This window comes from Dendropsophus ebraccatus, chromosome 10 (assembly GCF_027789765.1).
Source record: "Dendropsophus ebraccatus isolate aDenEbr1 chromosome 10, aDenEbr1.pat, whole genome shotgun sequence".
In the NCBI taxonomy this organism is placed as follows: domain Eukaryota; kingdom Metazoa; phylum Chordata; class Amphibia; order Anura; family Hylidae; genus Dendropsophus; species Dendropsophus ebraccatus.
This window is the reverse complement of record NC_091463.1, coordinates 41,450,181-41,472,277: the sequence shown is the minus strand read 5'-3', so window position 1 is coordinate 41,472,277 and position 22,097 is coordinate 41,450,181. Positions and strand designations below refer to the sequence as shown.

Sequence of the window (22,097 nt, the reverse complement as noted above, 5' to 3'; positions counted from 1 at the left end):
CGGACTTGTCTAGCCATTGATAGATGCTTAGTTTGGACCTGTGTTAGTATGGCATAGACGTCATGAGTAGTTAGAATGGTGGTAGGATAATCTAAAGATACATCTGATGCTTTATCCACCATGACTTGTACTGATATAACAGTCCTTAGGCAAGTGGGAGCTGCTTTGACCACTGAGTCCAATTTGACTGAATAGTACCCCAGAGGTCTATGTTTGCCATCATGTTTCTGAGTAAGAACTCCCAAAGCATACCCATCTATTTCTCTGATAAAGAGAAAGAAAGGATACTCGTAATTTGGCAAACTCAAGGCAGGGGCTCTCAACAATTCTTGCTTGAGAGTTTGAAATACAGCTGCCGCTTCTGCTGGAAATTTGAAAGGAATTTCTTTTGTGCAGTCATACAATGGTTGCATTAGTTTTGCAGCATTTGGTATCCACTGCCTACAGTAAGATACGAGTCCCAGAAAAGCACGAAGCTTCTTCACATTGGTTGGAGGTTTAGCTTGCTGTACAGTTTGTATGCGACTTGGACTCAGATGTTTCTGGCCAGCTGATAGACAATGTCCTAGAAAAATGACCTTCTCTTGGACAAATTGTAATTTGTCTCTAGACACTTTGCAGTGTATTGTAACAAGGAAATTCAGTAATTCCATGCTTGTTTTTTCACAAACTTCTTTTGTTGGACAGCAAAGAAGTAAGTCATCAACGTATTGTAAGAGCACAGTCTCTGGTGGCAACTGAAAGGCTTCTAGGACAGATGCCATTGCTGCAGAGTACAGAGTTGGCGAGTGAACCATTCCCTGTGGCAATCGCGTCCATGCATATTGGACACCCTTATGTGTGAATATGAACAGGTGGTAGCAATCAGGGTGCAATGGTACTGACCAGTAAGCATTGACCAAGTCAATGACAGTATAGTACTGTGTTCCAGATGGTATTTGATTGAGCAGCGTATGGGGATTTGGGACTACTGGAGTGAGGGGTTCCAGTATTGCATTTATGGCTCTTAGATCATGAACCATTCGGTAGACAGTTGGTTGTCCCTTGATGGTCTTCTTTTTAACAGGGAATAATGGAGTATTGCCTGCAGATTTTAATCTAATCAGTACCCCCCTTTTTAACAATGGTTCTATTTGCTCAGATAATGACTTTTCTTGAGCAGAGTTAAGAGGGTACTGTTGAAGTTGAGGCAGTGTGATATTTTCTTTCCATTTCACTTTTACTGGTGCTACTGGCATGTCTCCTACATCAATTTTATCCTTAGCCCATAAAATGGGAGGTAAGGAATCAAGGAGTGTAGACTGAGAAGTAGCAGGAATGTTGTCATTCTGCTCTTCAAGGCTGAGTATTTGACACAGTGCCTCAGGTTGCAGGTCTGAGGGAATTTTCAACATAACATTCCCATCTTCCATATATTGTATGTTCCCCTGCAGGCGGGACAGAAGATCAGCACCCAAAAGTGCCCTTGTCCCAGATCCACCCACAAGAAATCTGGATACCAATATATGTGGACCTATTTTTGTTTTTAGTGGGTGGGTAAGAGAAATTTGTTGTAGTTGACCATCAAAGCCAGCTACACTTACTGCATCATTTGATATATCATTGGGAGACAACTTATCAGAGGGTATCATTGATCTTGAGGCTCCTGAATCTACTAGAGCTTGGGTTTGAACTCCAGAGACTTGTATGGGTATTTTGACAAATGGTCCTCTAGTGTATTTATCCTCTGCCACATATAGTCATTGTTGTCTCTTTGGCTCTGACTCCTCCTTTTCTCCTTCTTTATTGTCCCGTTTTCTTTTTCTGCATTCCTTGATCACATGTCCTATTTTACCACAATAGTAGCAAGTGGGACCTCTCCGTGGTTTCTGGCCAGGTTGCTGTTCATTGGCCACAGCTACCATGAATCTCTTTTGTTTTCCTTCTTGCAAATCCAATTGGATTCCACATGCTTTTGTAACCATATCATCCACATTATCTGCCTGTCTCCACTCTGGGCAACATAATTTCAGTTTATCTGCAATTGGGTGTCTTAAACCATCTATGAAAGCTCTTGCTAGCAATCTTCTGACTGCTACATCTTGTATATCCAGTCCCTCATCTTGATATGACTGGTTTAGTCTGAAAAAATAGTCAGTCACTGATTCCTGAGGACCTTGTATTACTGGTCCTGCAGATCCCTTTTGTCTCTGTTGCATTTGGCAAAAAGCATCCAAATGTGGCATAAACTGTTGTCCTGATGCCATTGACCTTATGTCATGAGGTGCACGATTGCCAATATGTGCCTGGAGTTGGGAAAATTGAACTGGGCTCATTTTCATTCTACAAAGATCCATCATGTCTATCCAAGCGGCTCTATATGTACCTTGAATTTGATTTAGGTACCTCCAAAAACTAACAGGAGCTATTCCAGGATTTGGTGCATTCTGTAACAGGGACATTTGATCCCCAGGTTGCCAGGGTTTATATTCATCAAATGTCCTTAGTTGGTAATCTCGTGGAGCATCAGGATTGTTAGGATCTACTGGTTCCTTAATAAACACCCTTCTCTCAATCACAGGGTGCAAAGAATCAGGATGAGGCTTGTGTGCCCCACATGCCAGGCAAGTGTCTTCCCAGTCTGGGTTTTGTTGACCACAGTTGGAACATACCCATCCCGGGGGTCCGTTTACTGTTTTTGTGTAAGAAGGGGGGGGGATTTGGAGCTGAAGTAAGGCTCGGTCCCTTTTTGTTATCTCCCCTCTGGGTTATATCCCAGGTTCCCTCTGTCCAGTCATACATCCATTGTTGGTCTTTTGCCTGTTGAGATAGATCTTTCATATGGGTAACTGTGATTTCCCATCCATTATCAATTATTAATCCTCCCCTTGTTTCTTGGACTTTAGTCCAAGTATTGGGGTTAAAAACAGCATCGTGTTGGATGTTAAAATATTTCAACATTGCTTTTGCCCTTTTTGCTTGTTCTTTGCCATATCGGCAGGTCACTATGTGGGTTGCAGAAACCCCTTTTGATTCTGTTTGTCCCATTTTATGTTACTTCATGATCGTATAACAGGAGGCACCCAGAATAATCAACTGATGATTTCCTTTCTTGTGTCCTGTACACTTATGACCACGGATCACTACCAAAAGCTGGGACTTAGAATATTCCACGGTTCAGGGCTTCCTTTTCTTATGTTGAAATACACTCTTGCTGCTATGTAGATTGCAAAACAAGTTACCCCAAGTATACAGAGGACAGTAATTAGCATATTACAGATCTTTCCCTTGGAAACAACCAGACCACTGTCCAGCGTCCTTATATAGTTAGGCTACTAGGCTCATTCCAAAGTGGTTTTAGCACTGGCACTGTTCCCACCGCACAACGCTCCGTGTCTATGAGGACCTGTGACAACCACGGCCGGGCTCTGGGTAACAGTTTTAGCCTGAATGAGCAATTCTTCGCCTACCATATACTAACCCTCACAGGTTAGGACAAACAGACATAAAACAGCCAACAAGAGGAGAACAAAGTTCAAATTGACACGCCTATCGTGAGTTCACTTTGATAACTTACTCTGCAGAGGTAGGTAAGGAAAGATGTGAAGGAGGAGAGCACAGAAAAGAGCAAACAAGTTTTTTACTCTTACCTGGCCAGGTTTTGTGGTCTCCTTGTTCACCTCTCTCTCCCCTGGTACAGCAGTGCAGGTCATCCGATCTCCCGATGTAATGGGCGTGTCCCTGTTCAAAGGGCGCCAATAATGTCGAGGTGCCTTCCCAAAGAAGGCCTACTGTTGTTGGCTGTTTCCTAATTGAGTTGGAGAATGGGTCCGGATCCCCTCTCCCACACCATGCACTTAGAATGAGGACACAGACTACGTATCTTGCAAACAAGTCTGGTGTGTTCCCATCTCTGAGAACCCACCTTTTTATACAGGAAAAACCAATGGATATGAATGTAAAATGCAAAGTCATACACTATATACGTCATCAACTTCAAAAAACTAATAACTATGGATATATTTTGACAGATATGGTATACAATAAGATTAAATGTTCAATTAAAATTGTTTACATAAGGATGTTGATACATACATAAGGATGCTAAAAAACATTTGTTATCTGCTTATGAGAATTATAGAATAACATTTATTATCTGCTGGGAACAGGTTTATTATCTGCTGGGAACAGACAGTAGACTAGCTGTATATCCTTGAACAGGTTCAGTCACATAGGAAAGTTCCATAATCTCAAGACCAGCTGTATATCCTTGAACAGGTTCAGTGAAAGTTCCATAACAAAAAGTCTTATTGTTTCTTTCAAACTTTGGATGGAAAAGGATTTATTTTTCTTTCAAACTTTGGATGGATTAACTCATTCCTCTCACCTCCATTATACACTGACATACAGGATTAGGGGAGAGCTGGGTAACCTCCATTATACTGACATTCAGGATTAGGGGAGAGCTGGGTGACTTGTCAGCTCTGGCGCCGGGGGCGGGGCTTATCGCGGGGGGGGGGGGGTGGCGGGCTTATCGGGGCTCCCTCTGTGCAGGATCCCCCACCATATACTCACCTCTGGCCCAGCAGCCTCCAGCTCCTCTTCAGGTCCCTCCGTCCTCTTCTGGCTTCCGGTGCAGGCAGCCACCTGTCATACAGAGGCCGCCTGCACAGGAAGCCGCTGTCTCTGCCCCAGCACTGTTTCCTTTAGCTGTGCCTGCTGTACGCACAGCTAAAGGTCTCTCTGGCCAGGGGATCAGGAACTTAGATTCCAGATCCCCCAGCCAGCCCTGATAATGCGGGGGCTGCAGGCCGGGTACTGTCGGGCGCCGCCTGGCGCCCCCTAGCTGTGGGCGCCCCGTGCGGTGGCCCGGCTCGCCCGCCCCTAGAAACGGCCCTGGTCAGCTATTAGGTAAACGGCAGAGCAGCAGGGACCCGGAGCAGGGGGCATGTATGATAAGAGGCCAGGCTCCAGCACTCCTTACATTGTTAGGAGGAGCCCGTCCATCACTCTCCCCATCTGCCTGCTTTCTGGCTGCACATACAGAGCCCCGGCACTGATGCCCCCCTCCCCTGCACTTCCAGACGGCCGGCCGCACACAGGACTTTCTAAAGCTGTGGACTTCTGTAAGATGGCGCCCCCTCCCTCCCTCAGCTGTGTACTGCGCATGTCTTTCGACATGTGCAGCACACAGCTTCTGAAACACAATGTAAGTGAACGGGATGGACTCCGTCCGTTCACTTCAATGTTATGTGTGTGCCGTACAGCATCTGTGTAGGTGTCGTGAAATGACGTCATACACAGATGCTGTTCAATATGGCAGCCCCCTGTGCAAGCATTACAGTGTTTTAAAACACTGATGACAGATGTAAATAAAAAAACAAAAATAACTAAACCGCTTATCTTTTATAATTACATATTGTTAATAAAAAAAAAAGGTGACACTATCCCTTTAAGTTCCCCTCCAGCCTGCAATTAACCTGACCGCCATCCCCACACACTACCCTACCTGACCCCCCCCACACACACTACCCCACCTGACCCCCTTGACACACATACACACACACTTATACAACCCCACCTGACCCCCCCACTACCCCACATGACCCTCCCACACACTATACCCCACCTGAACCCCCCATACACACTACCCCACCTGAGCCTAATCCCCCCCACACAACCTCACCAGACCCCCTTCACACACACGCATACTACCCCACCTGACACTCCCCCCCACACACACGACCTCACCTGACCCCCTCCACAAACACTACACCACCTGACCCACCCCCCACACACATACATACAAATTATCCCACCTGGGCCCCATCTTAGCCCCCCCCCAACACACACACACATACATAGATACATATTACCCCACCTGGGCCCCATGTTAGCCCCCCCTCCTCAACACATACACACACATATATACATATTACCCCATCTGGACCCCATCTTAACAACCAATAGGGGGCCCCATAAAGTCTCAAGAATGGAGACCCTGAAATTCCCGTTGAATAGAGATGTGGTTGCTCATGCCACAGCTTCATTCATTTATTCTTTATGGAGCTACTAAAGAGAGATAAGGGGAGGGCAGTTATGTCTGTCCACCAGGATGCAACAGGCTGATCTCCACCTGGGGATATTATGTACAAGAGGATGCTTGTAGAAACCAACACACGCAACCCCCCCCCCCCCCCGGGTTACAGTACTCACCCAAAGCCAGGTCATCCAGGTCGCCATGAAGCAGCGCAGCGGGGCATGAGCTTGCCGGGTGATTTCCTGGAGCGAGTGGCTGGAGAGAGGCTGGGCACAAGAGAGGCTGACCAGAAGCTTGGCGCCGCATCCAGTAAACAACGGGTAACGTCACTGAAGCTGCAACTGAGAGGTACCTGAGGACGGTCAATCTGAGGTGCTCGTCAGGCCAGGGGTCAGAGGCCGCGGCTGCTGCCAATCCGGCGCAGGGGGGCTTTTATGAGTGCAAATGGGTCTGGAAGGATCAAGGGAAAAGGGGGATAAAACTGTCAAGTTTGGTGGAGGAAGCCTGATATGGGGTCATTTCACTGCCAAAGGCATTGATATTTACCTGACTAGAATTGGTGGTGGTCTAAATGCAGAGCTATATGTGAGTATGCTAAAAGATGAGTTACTTCATACACTCAAATACTATGGGTAGAAAAAGAATGACATATTGTTCTAGCAGGGCAGCAACACAAAGTGTATGTCGAGTTGCTGGTTTGGCCCCCACAGTCCCCAGACCACAACACAATCGAACACTTGTGGATACAGTTGAAGAAAAAGTTGTATTTGTATCCAAGTAGGATGACCGATATGCACCAACATTGGGAACAGGTAAAAGAGACCTGGGAGCAGATTTTAGTTGAGATGTGCTTGAATCTGATCGACAGCATGTCCAGGAGGATTCAGGCCGTGTTTAAAGGGGTTGTCCAGCAAAAATCTTTTTCTTTCAAATCAACTGGTTTTTCAAAAGTTATATAGATTTGTAATTTACTTCTATTTAAAAGTCTCAAGTCTTCCCATACTTATCAGCTGCTTAATGTCCAACAGGAAGTGGTGTTTTCAGTATGACACAGTGCTCTTTGCTGATATCTCTGTCCAAAACCGGAACTGTCCAGAGCAGGAAATGTTTTCTATGGGGATTTGCTGATGCTCTGGACAGTTCCTGTTTCGGACAGAGGTGTCACCAGAGAGAAGTGTTTCAGACTAAAAAAAAAAACAACATTTCCTGCAGGACATACAGCAGCTGATAAGTACTGAGATTAGGACCTGAGATTTTTAAATTGAAGTAAATTACTAATCTATATAACTTTCAGAAACCAGTTAATTTGAAAGAAAAAGATTTTCACTGGACAACCCCATTTAATGTTTAAGGTGGATTTTTTTTTTTTTTTTTTAAACTAACAAAATAATAAAAAATAAAATTAAAATTTTTATAATCAAAACAGTAACAATGCAGTTACATGACAAGAATCTGCATGACTTTTGGCTCTTACGTCACACAAAGGGGGTATGAGTTTCCCAGACCTCTTCTTATACTGTACAGCAATTCATTCTAACAGATGGATTCAGCTGTTCAAACCACAAGAATATTGTTTATTTGTTGAGATTGAAAGGTCACAACTCAGAGCTGTCCTGTGAGTTCTGTGGCAGGCTCTCGTCCTCCCTTTTTGAAACAGGTACATCCACTAACCTGAGCCCTACCACCAAAGGCACTATACTTGTATTTACACAGCACATGCTCTTTTTTTTCCATGCTCTGACTCCAATTAGTGAATCACTATTGTATATGGGAATTTCTGACATCCTTAATACAGTTCGGTCATATTTGTGAGAAATTACATTGCAGGATCTTTACAAATATGACTTTGGTGATATACAGTCCTTATTACCTGCTACCCCTCATCACAAACTAAACTTCTTACAACTCCTACACATACGTCAGTGCATAGATTTAGGTCCCTGCTACCTTTTCTACACTCAGTGTCCTGGTTAGATAAGCTTTTAATGATGCCTAAGCTACCTAAGGGTCTATTTACTATCAGACACTTCTCCAAAAATGACTAGCTATCTATTAGGGAAAGGGATCTGGGAGTACAATTCTCACAACCTGACAAGAAGTTTATATTACAACATTTACACTGCTTCTCGAGATGTGTGAGTTCAAGAGAATTCCTTTAAAGGGAATGTGTCACCTAATTTTATTTTATTTTTTTTATCTGGAGGTAAAATGTATTCTTCATATTTTTTATGCATTTTTGGAAAATATTTTTTGTTTATTCCCTTCTCAGGAAATATGAAAAATTAAACACAAACTTTTCATATTTCCCACCTTTGACCAATAGAGGGAGCTAACATGGTAAACTGGTTAAGGCAAGCAACATGTAACTTGACTGCTGCAAATCTGGCCTCGCCCCTCCTGCTGGTGACCTCACACCTCCCTTTCTCTTGTGATTGTGAGTAAAAGGAGGGGGGAGGAGGCTTTTTCTTTACCACGATGCTAGGGCCCTATTACACCAACAGATTATCTAACAGATTTTTTAAACCAAAGCCAGGAATGGATTTGAAAAGAGGAGAAATCCAGTCTTTCCTTTATGACCTGTTCCTTGTTTATAGTCTGTTCCTGGCTTTGGCTGCAAAAATCTGTCAGATAATCTGTTGGTGTCATAGAGCCCTTAAGGCCAATTATTGACCGCATTTGACTGATTAACAACCATTATGGGCAATAATCGCTTAGTGTAATAAAAGGCAACGATTAGCTGACATGCATGATGTCGTCTTATCGTTGCCTTTTAACATGTTGAAAGAATGACAGCATAGTAACAATCTGCTGTCGTTGCTCTGTGTTACAGGAGCAGCAGCAACAGACCGCCGCTGTCTCATATGGGCATCCAGCATTGGCATGCGTAATATCGGCGGCAGCGAGTGGGGAACAAGGAGAAAGTGAGCGCTGACCTGATAGATCGGCGCTCACTTGCTCCTGCAAACCGCATGGTGTAATAGGGGCTTCAGTGTCTGGATAGTAGTGAACTAGAGCTACTGTGGTTTAGGCCGGATTCACACTCCATTTTTGCAGTCTGTCTATCATATCAGTTTTTAAATGGTCACTTTTAACATACACAAAAACATGTTCAATCACGTTTTTGGTGTACGCTACAAAATATATATATATATATATATATATATATATATATATATATATATATATGGTTTACTTGTATACTATACATAATCAACAATGGCCCCTATATACATACGTCCATATGCATGATTCTCGAAACTCAAACCCAAAATGGCAATGAGATGCTGGACAAATCATCCAAATCATGTGTCCAGCATCTCATTACTAATTTGTGTACTAGATCTTTCAGTACTTTCAGTATTCAGTTATATAGAAAAAGGAGCAGGATCCCAGCAGCACAGAGGATGTCAGAAGAGGAGGGGGCTGATCCTATAGGAGAGGACACAGTGTCACAGCAGCACAGAGGATGTCAGGAGAGGAGGGGGCTGATCTTATAGGAGAGTTCACAGTAGCACAGAGGATGTCAGGAGAGGGGGTGGCTGATCTATAGGAGAGGTCACAGGGTCCCAGCAGCACAGAGGATGTCAGGAGAGGAGGTTGCTGATCTTATAGGGGAAGTCACAGGGTCCTAGCAGCACAGAGGATGTCAGGAGAAGAGGGTGCTGATCTATAGGAGAGGTCACAGTGTCACAGCAGCACAGAGGATGTCAGGAGAGGAGTGTGCTGATCCTATAGGACAGGACACAGTGTCACAGCAGCAAAGAGGATGTGAGGAGAGGAGGGTGCTGATCCTATAGGAGAGGACACAGTTTCACAGCAGCACAGAGGATGTCAGGAGAGGAGTGTGCTAATCCTATAGGAGAGGACACAGTGTCACAGCAGCACAGAGGATGTCAGGAGAGGAGTGTGCTGATCCTATAGGAGAGAACACAGTGTCACAGCAGCACAGAGGATGTCAGGAGAGGAGGGTGCTGATCCTATAGGAGAGGTCCCAGCAGCACAGAGGATGTCAGGAGAGGAGTGTGCTGACCTTATAGGGGATGTCACAGCAGCACAGAGGATGTCAGGAGAGGAGTGTGCTGACCTTATAGGGGATGTCACAGCAGCACAGAGGATGTCAGGAGAGGAGTGTGCTGATCCTATAGGAGAGGACACAGTTTCACATCAGCACAGAGGATGTCAGGAGAGGAGTGTGCTGATCCTATAGGACAGTGTCCTCTCCTATAGGATCAGCACCCTCCTCTCCTGACATCCTCAGGATGCTGTGGTTTAGGCCGGATTCACACTCCATTTTTGCAGTCTGTCTATCATATCAGTTTTTAAATGGTCACTTTTAACATACACAAAAACATGTTCAATCACGTTTTTGGTGTACGCTACAAAATATATATATATATATATATATATATATATATATATATATATATATATATGGTTTACTTGTATACTATACATAATCAACAATGGCCCCTATATACATACGTCCATATGCATGATTCTCGAAACTCAAACCCAAAATGGCAATGAGATGCTGGACACATGATTTGGATGATTTGTCCAGCATCTCATTGCCATTTTGGGTTTGAGTTTCGAGAATCATGCATATGGACGTATGTATATAGGGGCCATTGTTGATTATGTATAGTATACAAGTAAACCATATATATATATATATATATATATATATATATATATATATATATTTTGTAGCGTACACCAAAAACGTGATTGAACATGTTTTTGTGTATGTTAAAAGTGACCATTTAAAAACTGATATGATAGACAGACTGCAAAAATGGAGTGTGAATCCGGCCTAAACCACAGCATCCTGAGGATGTCAGGAGAGGAGGGTGCTGATCCTATAGGAGAGGACACTGTCACAGAAGCACAGAGGATGTCAGGAGAGGAGGGTGCTGATCCTATAGAAGACGACATAGTGTCACAGCAGCACAGAGGATGTCAGGAGAGGAGGGTGCTCAGAGGAGGAGATAAAAGGTACAACAGATGCAGTGCAATATCTAGCTACAGTGACAATTGGGAAGGATTGGGTTAACACACTGACAACGGCAGTGTGAGCTGCTCCTCAGTGGTTCTCCTCCAGGCCCCCTCCCCCACAGGGCCGGACTCATGTTACACTCTGCTACATACCAGAACTCACTTGCTGAAGGCTAAAGGGAGGGGGGAAATGACTTCTGCTGGCCGGAGAAGATAGGAGGCTGCTATCCCATGGTGAGCACTCCTGCAGGGGGTCTTCTGGAGGGGCTTCACAGTTATGACATTGACATTTTATGCAGGATGGAGGAGTTAGTTAGTTGGGAGAACATATCCCATGTGCCTTTTTAAAAAGTTTGGTTCCTTTGGAGGGAATTTAGAAAGCTATCAGAATCCAAAGGATACGCTATTTTGCCTCTCAATGGCTTTCCCCTCATATTATTATACCGTCAGCTTATCGTGTGAGTTATATTTTTCTATATATTGATTTCATTAGGTGGTTAACATGTATATAGCTAGTCTTGGACCACTTTTATCACCACCCCTCTTCCCAGGGCCGCCATCAGAAATTTCGGGGCCCCATACAGCTGGAGTGTCTGGGCCCCACATTAACAAAAAAACATGGGACGTATTTTTGACTGATGTCTTTGAAGTAACTGGGTGGCTCTGATATAATTCTGGAAAGCTGGGTCTCTTTAGATACATCCCTGCCAGCCAACTTCCGTGCACTATTAATTAAAATAAAAACTATGGAACCCAAGGGCCAGGGCCGGTTTTAGGTCAAATGTGGCCCTGGGCACAATTTAAAAGTGGGGCCCCAAGTGCTTAGACATTAAACCACTACACAGTCATAGTTAAATAAAGAAGGTGGTCTGAGAGGAGTGTTGCTGGGGTCTTAAAAGATCAGGAGCACAAGCCCCCTACACATGGCCACAAAATATTTCTACGCATTGGTACCAAATAATACTGCTGGGATGTGGGGGCAGACAGGGTGCAGGGATCAGGGATGTGGGGGCAGACAGGGTGCAGGGATCAGGGATGTGGGGGCAGACAGGGTGCAGGGATCAGGGATGTGGGGGCAGACAGGGTGCAGGGATCAGGGATGGGGGGTTAGACAGGGTGCAGGGATGAGGGGGCAGACAGGGTGCAGTGTGCAGGGATGGGGGGTCAGACAGGGTGCAGGGATCAGGGATGTGGGGTCAGACAGGGTGCAGGGAGCAGGGATGTGGGGGCAGACAGGGTGCAGGGATCAGGGATGTGGGGGCAGACGGTGCAGGGATGTGGGGGCAGACAGGGTGCAGGGATCAGGGATGGGGGGTTAGACAGGGTGCAGGGATCAGGGATGTGGGGGCAGACAGGGTGCAGGGATCAGGGATGGGGGGTCAGACAGGGTGCAGGGATCAGGGATGTGGGGTCAGACAGGGTGCAGGGATCAGGGATGGGGTGTTAGACAGGGTGCAGGGATCAGGGATGTGGGGTTAGACAGTGTGCAGGGATCAGGGATGTGGGGTTAGACAGTGTGCAGGGATCAGGGATGTGGGGTTAGACAGGGTGCAGGGATCAGGGATGTGGGGTTAGACAGGGTGCAGGGGTCAGGGATGTGGGGGCAGACAGGGTGCAGGGATCAGGGATGGGGGGTCAGACAGGGATCAGGGATGTGGGGGCAGACAGGGTGCAGGGATCAGGGATGGGGGGGTCAGACTGGGTGCAGGGATCAGGGATGGGGGGTCAGACAGGGTGCAGGGATCAGGGATGTGGGGTTAGACAGTGTGCAGGGATGGGGGGTCAGACAGGGTGCAGGGATCAGGGATGTGGGGGCAGACAGGGTGCAGGGATCAGGGATGTGGGGGCAGACAGGGTGCAGGGATCAGGGATGGGGGGTCAGACAGGGTGCAGGGATCAGGGATGTGGGGTTAGACAGGGTGCAGGGGTCAGGGATGTGGGGGCAGACAGGGTGCAGGGATCAGGGATGGGGGGTTAGACAGGGTGCAGGGATCAGGGATGTGGGGGCAGACAGGGTGCAGGGTGCAGGGATCAGGGATGGGGGGGTCAGACAGGGTGCAGGGATCAGGGATGTGGGGTTAGACAGGGTGCAGGGGTCAGGGATGTGGGGGCAGACAGGGTGCAGGGATCAGGGATGGGGGGTCAGACAGGGTGCAGGGATCAGGGATGTGGGGGCAGACAGGGTGCAGGGTGCAGGGATCAGGGATGGGGGGTCAGACAGGGTGCAGGGATCAGGGATGTGGGGTTAGACAGTGTGCAGGGATGGGGGGTCAGACAGGGATCAGGGATGTGGGGGCAGACAGGGTGCAGGGATCAGGGATGTGGGGGCAGACAGGGTGCAGGGATGGGGGGTCAGACAGGGTGCAGGGATCAGGGATGTGGGGGCAAACAGAGCGCTGACAGAGTGCAAGGAGGTTGGGGCTGACAGGGTGCAGGGATCAGGGATTGCATCCCCCCAGCACACATCATCCCCCCCAGCACACATCATCCCCCCCCAGCACACATCATCCCCCCCAGCACACATGCACACATCATCCCCCCAGCACACATCATCCCCCCCAGCACACATGCACACATCATCCCCCCAGCACACATCATCCCCCCCAGCACACATTCACACATCATCCCCCCAGCACACATCATCTCCCCCAGCACACATCATCCCCCCCCAGCACACATCATCCCTCCCAGCACACATCATCCCCCCCAGCACACATGCACACATCATCCCCCCAGCACACATGCACACATCATCCCCCCAGCACACATCATCCCCCCAGCACACATCATCCCCCCAGCACACATCATCCCCCCAGCACACATCATCCCCCCAGCACACATCATCCCCCCAGCACACATGCACACATCATCCCCCCAGCACACATGCACACATCATCCCCCCAGCACACATGGGCACATCATCCCCCCAGCACACATGCACACATCATCCCCCCAGCACACATCATCCCCCCAGCACACATCATCCCCCCAGCACACATCATCCCCCCCAGCACACATGCGCACATCATCCCCCCCAGCACACATGCACACATCATCCCCCCCCAGCACACATGCACACATCATCCCCCCCCCAGCACACATGCACACATCATCCCCCCCAGCACACATCATCCTCCCCAGCACACATCATCCCCCCCAGCACACATGCACACATCATCCCCCCCAGCACACATGCGCACATCATCCCCCCCCAGCACACATGCACACATCATCCCCCCCAGCACACATGCACACATCATCTCCCCCCCGCAACACATCATCCCCCCAGCACACATCATCCCCCCAGCACACATGCACACATGCACACATCATCCCCCCAGCACACATGCACACATCATCCCCCCAGCACACATGCACACATCATCCCCCCAGCACACATGCACACATCATCTCCCCCCCCAGCACACATGCACACATCATCCCCCCCAGCACACATCATCTCCCCCCCCCCAGCACACATGCACACATCATCCCCCCCAGCACACATGCACACATCATCTCCCCCCCAGCACACATGCACACATCATCCCCCCCAGCACACATGCACACATCATCTCCCCCCCAGCACACATGCACACATCATCTCCCCCCCCAGCACACATGCACACATCATCTCCCCCCCAGCACACATGCACACATCATCTCCCCCCCCAGCACACATGCACACATCATCTCCCCCCCCAGCATACATGCACACATCATCTCCCCCCCAGCACACATGCACACATCATCTCCCCCCCCAGCACACATGCACACATCATCCCCCCCCAGCACACATGCGCACATCATCCCCCCCCAGCACACATGCACACATCATCCCCCCCAGCACACATGCACACATCATCCCCCCCAGCACACATGCACACATCATCCCCCCCAGCACACATCATCCCCCCCAGCACACATGCACACATCATCTCCCCCCCCGCAACACATCATCCCCCCAGCACACATCATCCCCCCAGCACACATGCACACATCATCCCCCCCCCAGCACACATGCACACATCATTCCCCCAGCACACATGCACACATCATCCCCCCAGCATACATGCACACATCATCTCCCCCCCCAGCACACATGCACACATCATCCCCCCCAGCACACATCATCTCCCCCCCAGCACACATCATCTCCCCCCCCAGCACACATGCACACATCATCCCCCCCAGCACACATGCACACATCATCTCCCCCCCAGCACACATGCACACATCATCTCCCCCCCAGCACACATCATCTCCCCCCCAGCACACATGCACACATCATCTCCCCCCCAGCACACATGCACACATCATCTCCCCCCCAGCACACATGCACACATCATCCTCCCCCCCAGCACACATGCACACATCATCCCCCCCCCCAGCACACATGCACACATCATCCCCCCCCCAGCACACATGCACACATCATCCTCCCCAGCACACATGATTACACACACTTACTTACATCTTACACTTACACTAACACTTACTTGCAGGGAAGCTCCATGACCCACGTGCTTCCTGTTTTCCTCCTGCTCCTCACACAGCGGCTCCGGGCCCCTCCCCCTTCTCCTCCGACATCGCAGCACAGGAGAAAGCTGCCAGAGAAGGTTGTGTGGGGCGGGGGAGGGGTCGGGGGAGTGAGGAAGAGGAGGGGGCCCTGGGAGAGTGAGGAAGAGGAGGGGGCCCTGGGAGAGTGAGGGGGAGGCCCTGTGTCTTCCTGCCTGTGCGGTACAGCTGTCAGGAGCTTACACACAGGTAGGCTGGGCTGCCGGGCCCCCCTGGATGCTAGTTTTAGCCCGGGCCCCTGACAGCTGTACCACCAATACTGCCCTGATGGCGGCCCTGCCTCTTCCCCATATCCTAGTACACACACACCCTTTCTGTCTCACCAGAAGTGACTCATAAAGGTATACTGTATAGACACACTTTATGTGCCCTGTATTATATGTCTATATTATAAAATGAAAGGGGGAAGTGGTGCAGCTCAAAGGTCTAAGTGCAAATGACTGAGGTTAAAATATAGTCTGCCCCTAAATATAGTGGCATATGAGTACCATAAGGTGTAAACAAGAATTAAAATTATATAGTCCTCTAAGTCACAGCAGCCCTATGTGATATAGTATTGAAACATAATAAAATAACAATATAATATGCTGATTTAATTAGAATATATAAAATCACATATAATGATCATGGAAACAATAAAGTACAATAAAAGGACAAAGATACTAGTAAAAACGCTGCCAGGCCCTGTCCGGAAAATGAATGTGAATTCATTTTCCCGCCAGGGCCTGGCGGTACTTTTACTAATATCTTTGTCCTTGTATTGTACTTTATTGTTTCCATGATCATTATATGTAATTTTATACACTCAACGGCCACTTTATTAGGTACACCATGCTAGTAACGGGTTGGACCCCCTTTTGCCTTCAGAACTGCCTCAATTCGTCGTGGCATAGATTCAACAAGGTGCTGGAAGCATTCCTCAGAGATTTTGGTCCATATTGACATGATGGCATCACACAGTTGCCGCAGATTTGTCGGCTGCACATCCATGATGCGAATCTCCCGTTCCACCACATCCCAAAGATGCTCTATTGGATTGAGATCTGGTGACTGTGGAGGCCATTTGAGTACAGTGAACTCATTGTCATGTTCAAGAAACCAGTCTGAGATGATTCTAGCTTTATGACATGGCGCATTATCCTGCTGAAAGTAGCCATCAGATGTTGGGTACATTGTGGTCATAAAGGGATGGACATGGTCAGCAACAATACTCAGGTAGGCTGTGGCATTGCAACGATGCTCAATTGGTACCAAGGGGCCCAAAGAGTGCCAAGAAAATATTCTCAACACTATGACACCACCACCAGCAGCCTGAACCGTTGATACAAGGCAGGATGGATCCATGCTTTCATGTTGTTGACGCCAAATTCTGACCCTACCATCCGAATGTCGCAGCAGAAATCGAGACTCATCAGACCAGGCAACGTTTTTCCAATCTTCTACTGTCCAATTTCGATGAGCTTGTGCAAATTGTAGCCTCAGTTTCCTGTTCTTAGCTGAAAGGAGTGGCAACCGGTGTGGTCTTCTGCTGCTGTAGCCCATCTGCCTCAAAGATCGACCTACTGTGCGTTCAGAGATGTTCTTCTGCCTACCTTGGTTGTAACGGTTGGCTATTTGAGTCACTGTTGCCTTTCTATCAGCTCGAACCAGTCTGCCCATTCTCCTCTGACCTCTGGCATCAACAAGGCATTTCCGCCCACAGAACTGCCGCTCACTATATGTTTTTTCTTTTTCGGACCATTCTCTGTAAACCCTAGAGATGGTTGTGCGTGAAAATCCCAGTAGATCAGCAGTTTCTGAAATACTCAGACCAGCCCTTCTGGCACCAACAACCATGCCACGTTCAAGGGCACTCAAATCACCTTTCTTCCCCATACTGATGCTCGGTTTGAACTGCAGGAGATTGTCTTGACCATGTCTACATGCCTAAATGCACTGAGTTGCCGCCATGTGATTGGCTGATTAGAAATTAAGTGGTAACGTGCAGTTGGACAGGTGTACCTAATAAAGTGGCCGGTGAGTGTATATTCTAATTAAATCAGCATATTGTTATTTTATTATGTTTCAATACTATATCACATAGGGCTGCTGTGAGGACTACATAATTTTAATTTTTGTTTACGTGTACATTATACCTTGCAATTAGTACATTGTACTATGCTGTAGGATACTTTATTACACTATGCTTTACTAAATTGTATTTCATTTTAATTGTATTGCTATCATAAATATAGCAATGTATAGTATTATATATTTTATACTTTAGTGTACCCTGTGTTATTTACTGTTCATGAACAAAAAAAAACTCTTAATAAAAACAGTTTTGGGGAAAAAAGTTTTGGGGAAAAAAAGGATATGTAAAAAGTTATTGATCACAGCAAGTCTCCCTGCTAAGACCGTCTGTCTGCAATACAACCAGGGAGAGAACGTGGCAATGTGCTTTAGGCTACGTTCACACAGAGCAAAAGGAGCGGATTACGCAAGGAAATATTTCTGCCTGAAATCAACTGACTCTGAATTCCGAGCAGAATATAAGCAGAATGTAAGCAGAATCCCTGCCTATTCTGCTAGGAAAGTGTTCAGCTCGTAATCAGCTCTTGACAAATTCAGCGCGGAATACTCGAGGAATCCGCGCTGAATCCGCATGCATTCAGCGAGTATTTGGTGAGTAAACTAGACTATATCAGAACATATACTAGAATCCTCCTCCCCCCCTTTTCCCCATTTCCGTGCTGATTCAGCGAGTAATTTCCGCTTGTATTACGCTTGTATTCCTCGCTGAATACGCTTGTATTCCGCGCTGAAACAGAAAATCAGAGCCCCATTGATTTGTATAAGCTTCCGCTAGCGGAAGAATGAACATGTTCATTCTTCTGGCGGAAAGCGGATTAGTTCAGTGCGGAAATTCCACTGTGTGAACTGCAGAGCAGAATTTCCATTCAACACAATGGAAATTAGCTCTGCACCTATTTTAACGGCTGAAATTTCAGCGCTGATTCAGCGCAGAAATTCAGCTGCTTTTGCTCAGTGGGAACGAGCCCTTAGGGCTGCTTATATTCTGCTCGGAATTCAGTGTCAGTTGATTTCAGGCGGAAATATTTCCTTGCGTAATCCGCTCCTTTTGCTCTGTGTGAACGTAGCCTTACTCCCAGGCTGACCAGGATGGTCAACTCTTTTGCTTCATAGACTATAATGAAGTGAAAAAGTATGATTTGATTGATAGCCGGTGTTTTTTTTTTTGTTTTTTTTTTTTACAAATGACAGTAATGCATTAAGAAAATATGTAGTGTGATTGTTCTATATATGTTTTTTAATTGGTTGTGATAGTCAATAAGTAGTCCCCTTTAGCCTCCTTTTACACAGAATATCTATCCTATGATGTGTTTAGTAACACAGTTCAACTTTAATTTGTTGCTGATTATCTGATAATAAAAAAATGTAACATCTCTCAGCAATGCAGCGTTTGTATAAGCAGAGTTTATTTCTTTTTTTTCAGCTCTTTATTGACAGGATAAGTTTGCTTTGTTGCTTAGCAAGTCCCCAAGAGATAACATAGATGTGAAACAGCCATATGCTGAAACCATGAGGTAATTAGTAATGTGTTTGATGGTCAAATCCCTGTGCGCACAATTATCTGTCTACTAGTTCAAACTTCTCACCCATAAAGCTCTCCACAATTCTACACCTCCATACATCTCCTCCCTCATTTCCACCTACCATCCAACCTGCTCTCTACGTTTTGCTTACACGAACATCTTCCATAATAAGAACCTGTCACTCCTGCCTCCAAGACTTCTCTTGTGGTGCACCAGTTCTCTGGAATGCTTTACCCAAAGACATTAGACTAATTCCCAACACTATTCCACAGTAACGATAATCGGCCGAATCGGCCCCATTTGGCCGATTATTGTTCGGTGAAATAAAGAGAACGATCAGCCGATGATCGTGTCATCGGCTGATCGTTCATTTAGGGCCAGACCTAAAATCATTGTTCCCCCACCGCGCATCGCTACGGTTGAATAGCGGTGCGCGGCGGGCAACCGACTATTTCAGAAGTGCAGCATCATGCATTACCTGTCAGGTCGTCTTCTCTGCGCTGTCTTCATCCCCGGGTCCCGCGCGCTCTATCTTCCGAATGGCCGGTCAGCTGACGGAGCGCTCAGCCAATCACAGGCCGGGACCGCGTGTGGCCGGTCAGCTGACCGGCCATTCGGAAGATTGAGCGCGCGGGACCCAGGGATGAAGACAGCGCAGAAAAAAAGACCTGACAGGTAATGTATGATGCTGCAAGGGCTGCAAGGACATCGGTAACGATGTCCCTGCAGCCCTCACTCAACGATCATCGGGCGTGGAATAAGCCCAGTAAACGAGCGGCAATCTAGCAGATCGCCACTTGTGTACATCGTTGATCGGGCCCTCCTCGGCCCGTGGAATAGGACCCTAATTCCCAACAGTTTCAAGTGTACCCTAAAAAAAAACTTCTCTTTTCAGGCATGCTTATAACATTCCCTAAATTTGTTTCCCCTTCTGATGTCCCCTCACTATTTACACTATATCTGATGGTTTCAAGCACTTTGTACCTGTACTCAGAGGTTGGCAGGTAACTGGCTTTCCCAACACTCATAGGCACTTACCGATCCTATGTACAATGGCTGGACCATTTGCAAATAAACCACATACTGCCTCTTGTGTCACCCCTGTCTTTCTAGGCTTTAAAGTGACACTGTCACCCCCTTAGTGCATTCTGACATCTCTACACAGGTGTAAAGGGTAAATTTAGTGTTTTTCATATCTTATTTCATATCATATGTCATGGTGCTTGTTCAAGTAAAAAGTGTCCTTTTATCAACTGCAGATTGTATTAAGTGGGCGTGGCCTCGCGGCACTAGCGCCACATAACCCCGCCCACAACGGCACGGTCGGCCCCGTCCCCTTGACGCCCATTGGTTGTCCAACGTAAAGGGGGTGGAGTCTAGACCTTTCGGCCAGCCTGTTCCAATGGCAGGCGAGGGGCGGGGCCAATTGTGCCGTTGTGGGCGGGGTTATGTGGCGCTAGTGCCGCGAGGCCACGCCCACTTAATACAATCTGCAGATGATAAAAGGACACTTTTTACTTGAACAAGCACCATGACATATGATATGAAATAAGATATGAAAAACACTAAATTTACCCTTTACACCTGTGTAGAGATGTCAAAATGAACAAAGGGGGTGACAGTGTCACTTTAAGCTCTTGTGAGGTCCCTCTTTTGTATTTTTATTTATTTTAATTATTTAATTCTGTAATGTGTGAATGTAAATGTAACCCCTGTATCGTGTAAAAAGAAAAACTGCAGAATCTGTTGGTGCTATACAAATAAATATTATTATTATTATTATTATTATTATTAATAATAATAATTTTATTACTAGCAAGTGAGATCTGTAAATTGGAAAAAGTCAGAGATTGGATGTTAAGAAATGTTAAACATCTCAAGGCAGCCTGTGCAATAAAGCAATTTTAAGGAAAGACAATAAAAACGATTTATTAGGGTTGACTCTTTTCCTCCATGTCATCTGAAGAAATCTCACCACCTTGAAGGTCTTTTAATTTTCCCTCTAAAAGTGAGACCCTTTGTTTTAGACTCTGTTGTGCATCACTATATTCCCGAAGCAAACGAGCAAAGCGGGTGTGCAGCAGATCCAAATTGGACTCTAGAAGCTCTAGTTTTTCTTCTGCAGATTTACCTTTCATTGCATTTTTCTCTTTAGATTCATCAAGTAGGCCCTCTTTTACAAGTATTTCTCTTCCTCTCTCCTCAAGAACTTTCTTAGCATCTGGATATTCTATCAATGCCTCCATCAGATCATCCTTCGAAAGGCAGAAAAGATCAGAGTAACCAAGGCTACGAATGCTAGCTGTTCGACGGTTGCCCATCTTGCTCCCCTCAATATTCAAAATGCTAATCTCACCAAAGCAACTCCCTGAAGTTAGAATAGCATATTGAGTAATTCCGTCTTCCCCAACAACAGCTAGTTTTCCTTCCTTGATTATGTACATCTCCCGACCAATATCGCCTTTCCGACATATATAATCTCCTGGGCTGAAAACCTGAGGACGTAGTTTCAGAACCAACTCAACTAGAACACCAGCCTCACAATTTTGAAAGATGCGTACCTGAAAAATAATCAAAATGCATGAATCAGAGATGCAAAATGAATTACATAAATAAAAAGCATGAAATTAAATAGCACTGCATTGACTTATTTTTTTCCTTACAAAGGGAACAAACTAAGAAACAACACTATAACACATGCCACCCTCATATACTGCAATAGGTATTATATAGAGATGAAGTTCAGTTTGGCTTACCTAAAGGAAGCATATTAAAACAGCTAAACAATTGATGCTACAATAGTGGGACTAAAGGGGCTCTATTGCCGCAAAAAAGTGCGTCATAATCATGTGTGTTTTTTTTTTACTGCTGATTGATTTCAGTGGCAAAAGTTTCAAAACCACAAGTTT

General features: G+C 46.6%; 1 protein-coding gene and 1 long non-coding RNA gene across 2 annotated transcripts in view; one reads left to right on the top strand and one right to left on the bottom strand.

Moving 5' to 3' along the window:
- The first annotated feature begins 11,183 nt into the window (after nucleotides 1–11,183).
- LOC138802448 (uncharacterized) lies at nucleotides 11,184–21,804 on the top strand. The gene is made up of 3 exons (XR_011364766.1): nucleotides 11,184–11,248; nucleotides 19,089–19,179; nucleotides 21,396–21,804. It is a non-coding gene; the product is annotated as an uncharacterized lncRNA (long non-coding RNA).
- The window catches only part of CNGA2 (cyclic nucleotide gated channel subunit alpha 2), a 106,754-nt gene continuing 105,678 nt past the window's right edge, over nucleotides 21,022–22,097 (bottom strand). Inside the window, exon 8 of the mRNA XM_069985773.1 lies at nucleotides 21,022–21,749. Coding sequence (XP_069841874.1) covers nucleotides 21,120–21,749 — 630 coding nt within the window. The 3' untranslated portion in view covers nucleotides 21,022–21,119. The remainder of the gene's footprint in view (nucleotides 21,750–22,097) is intronic.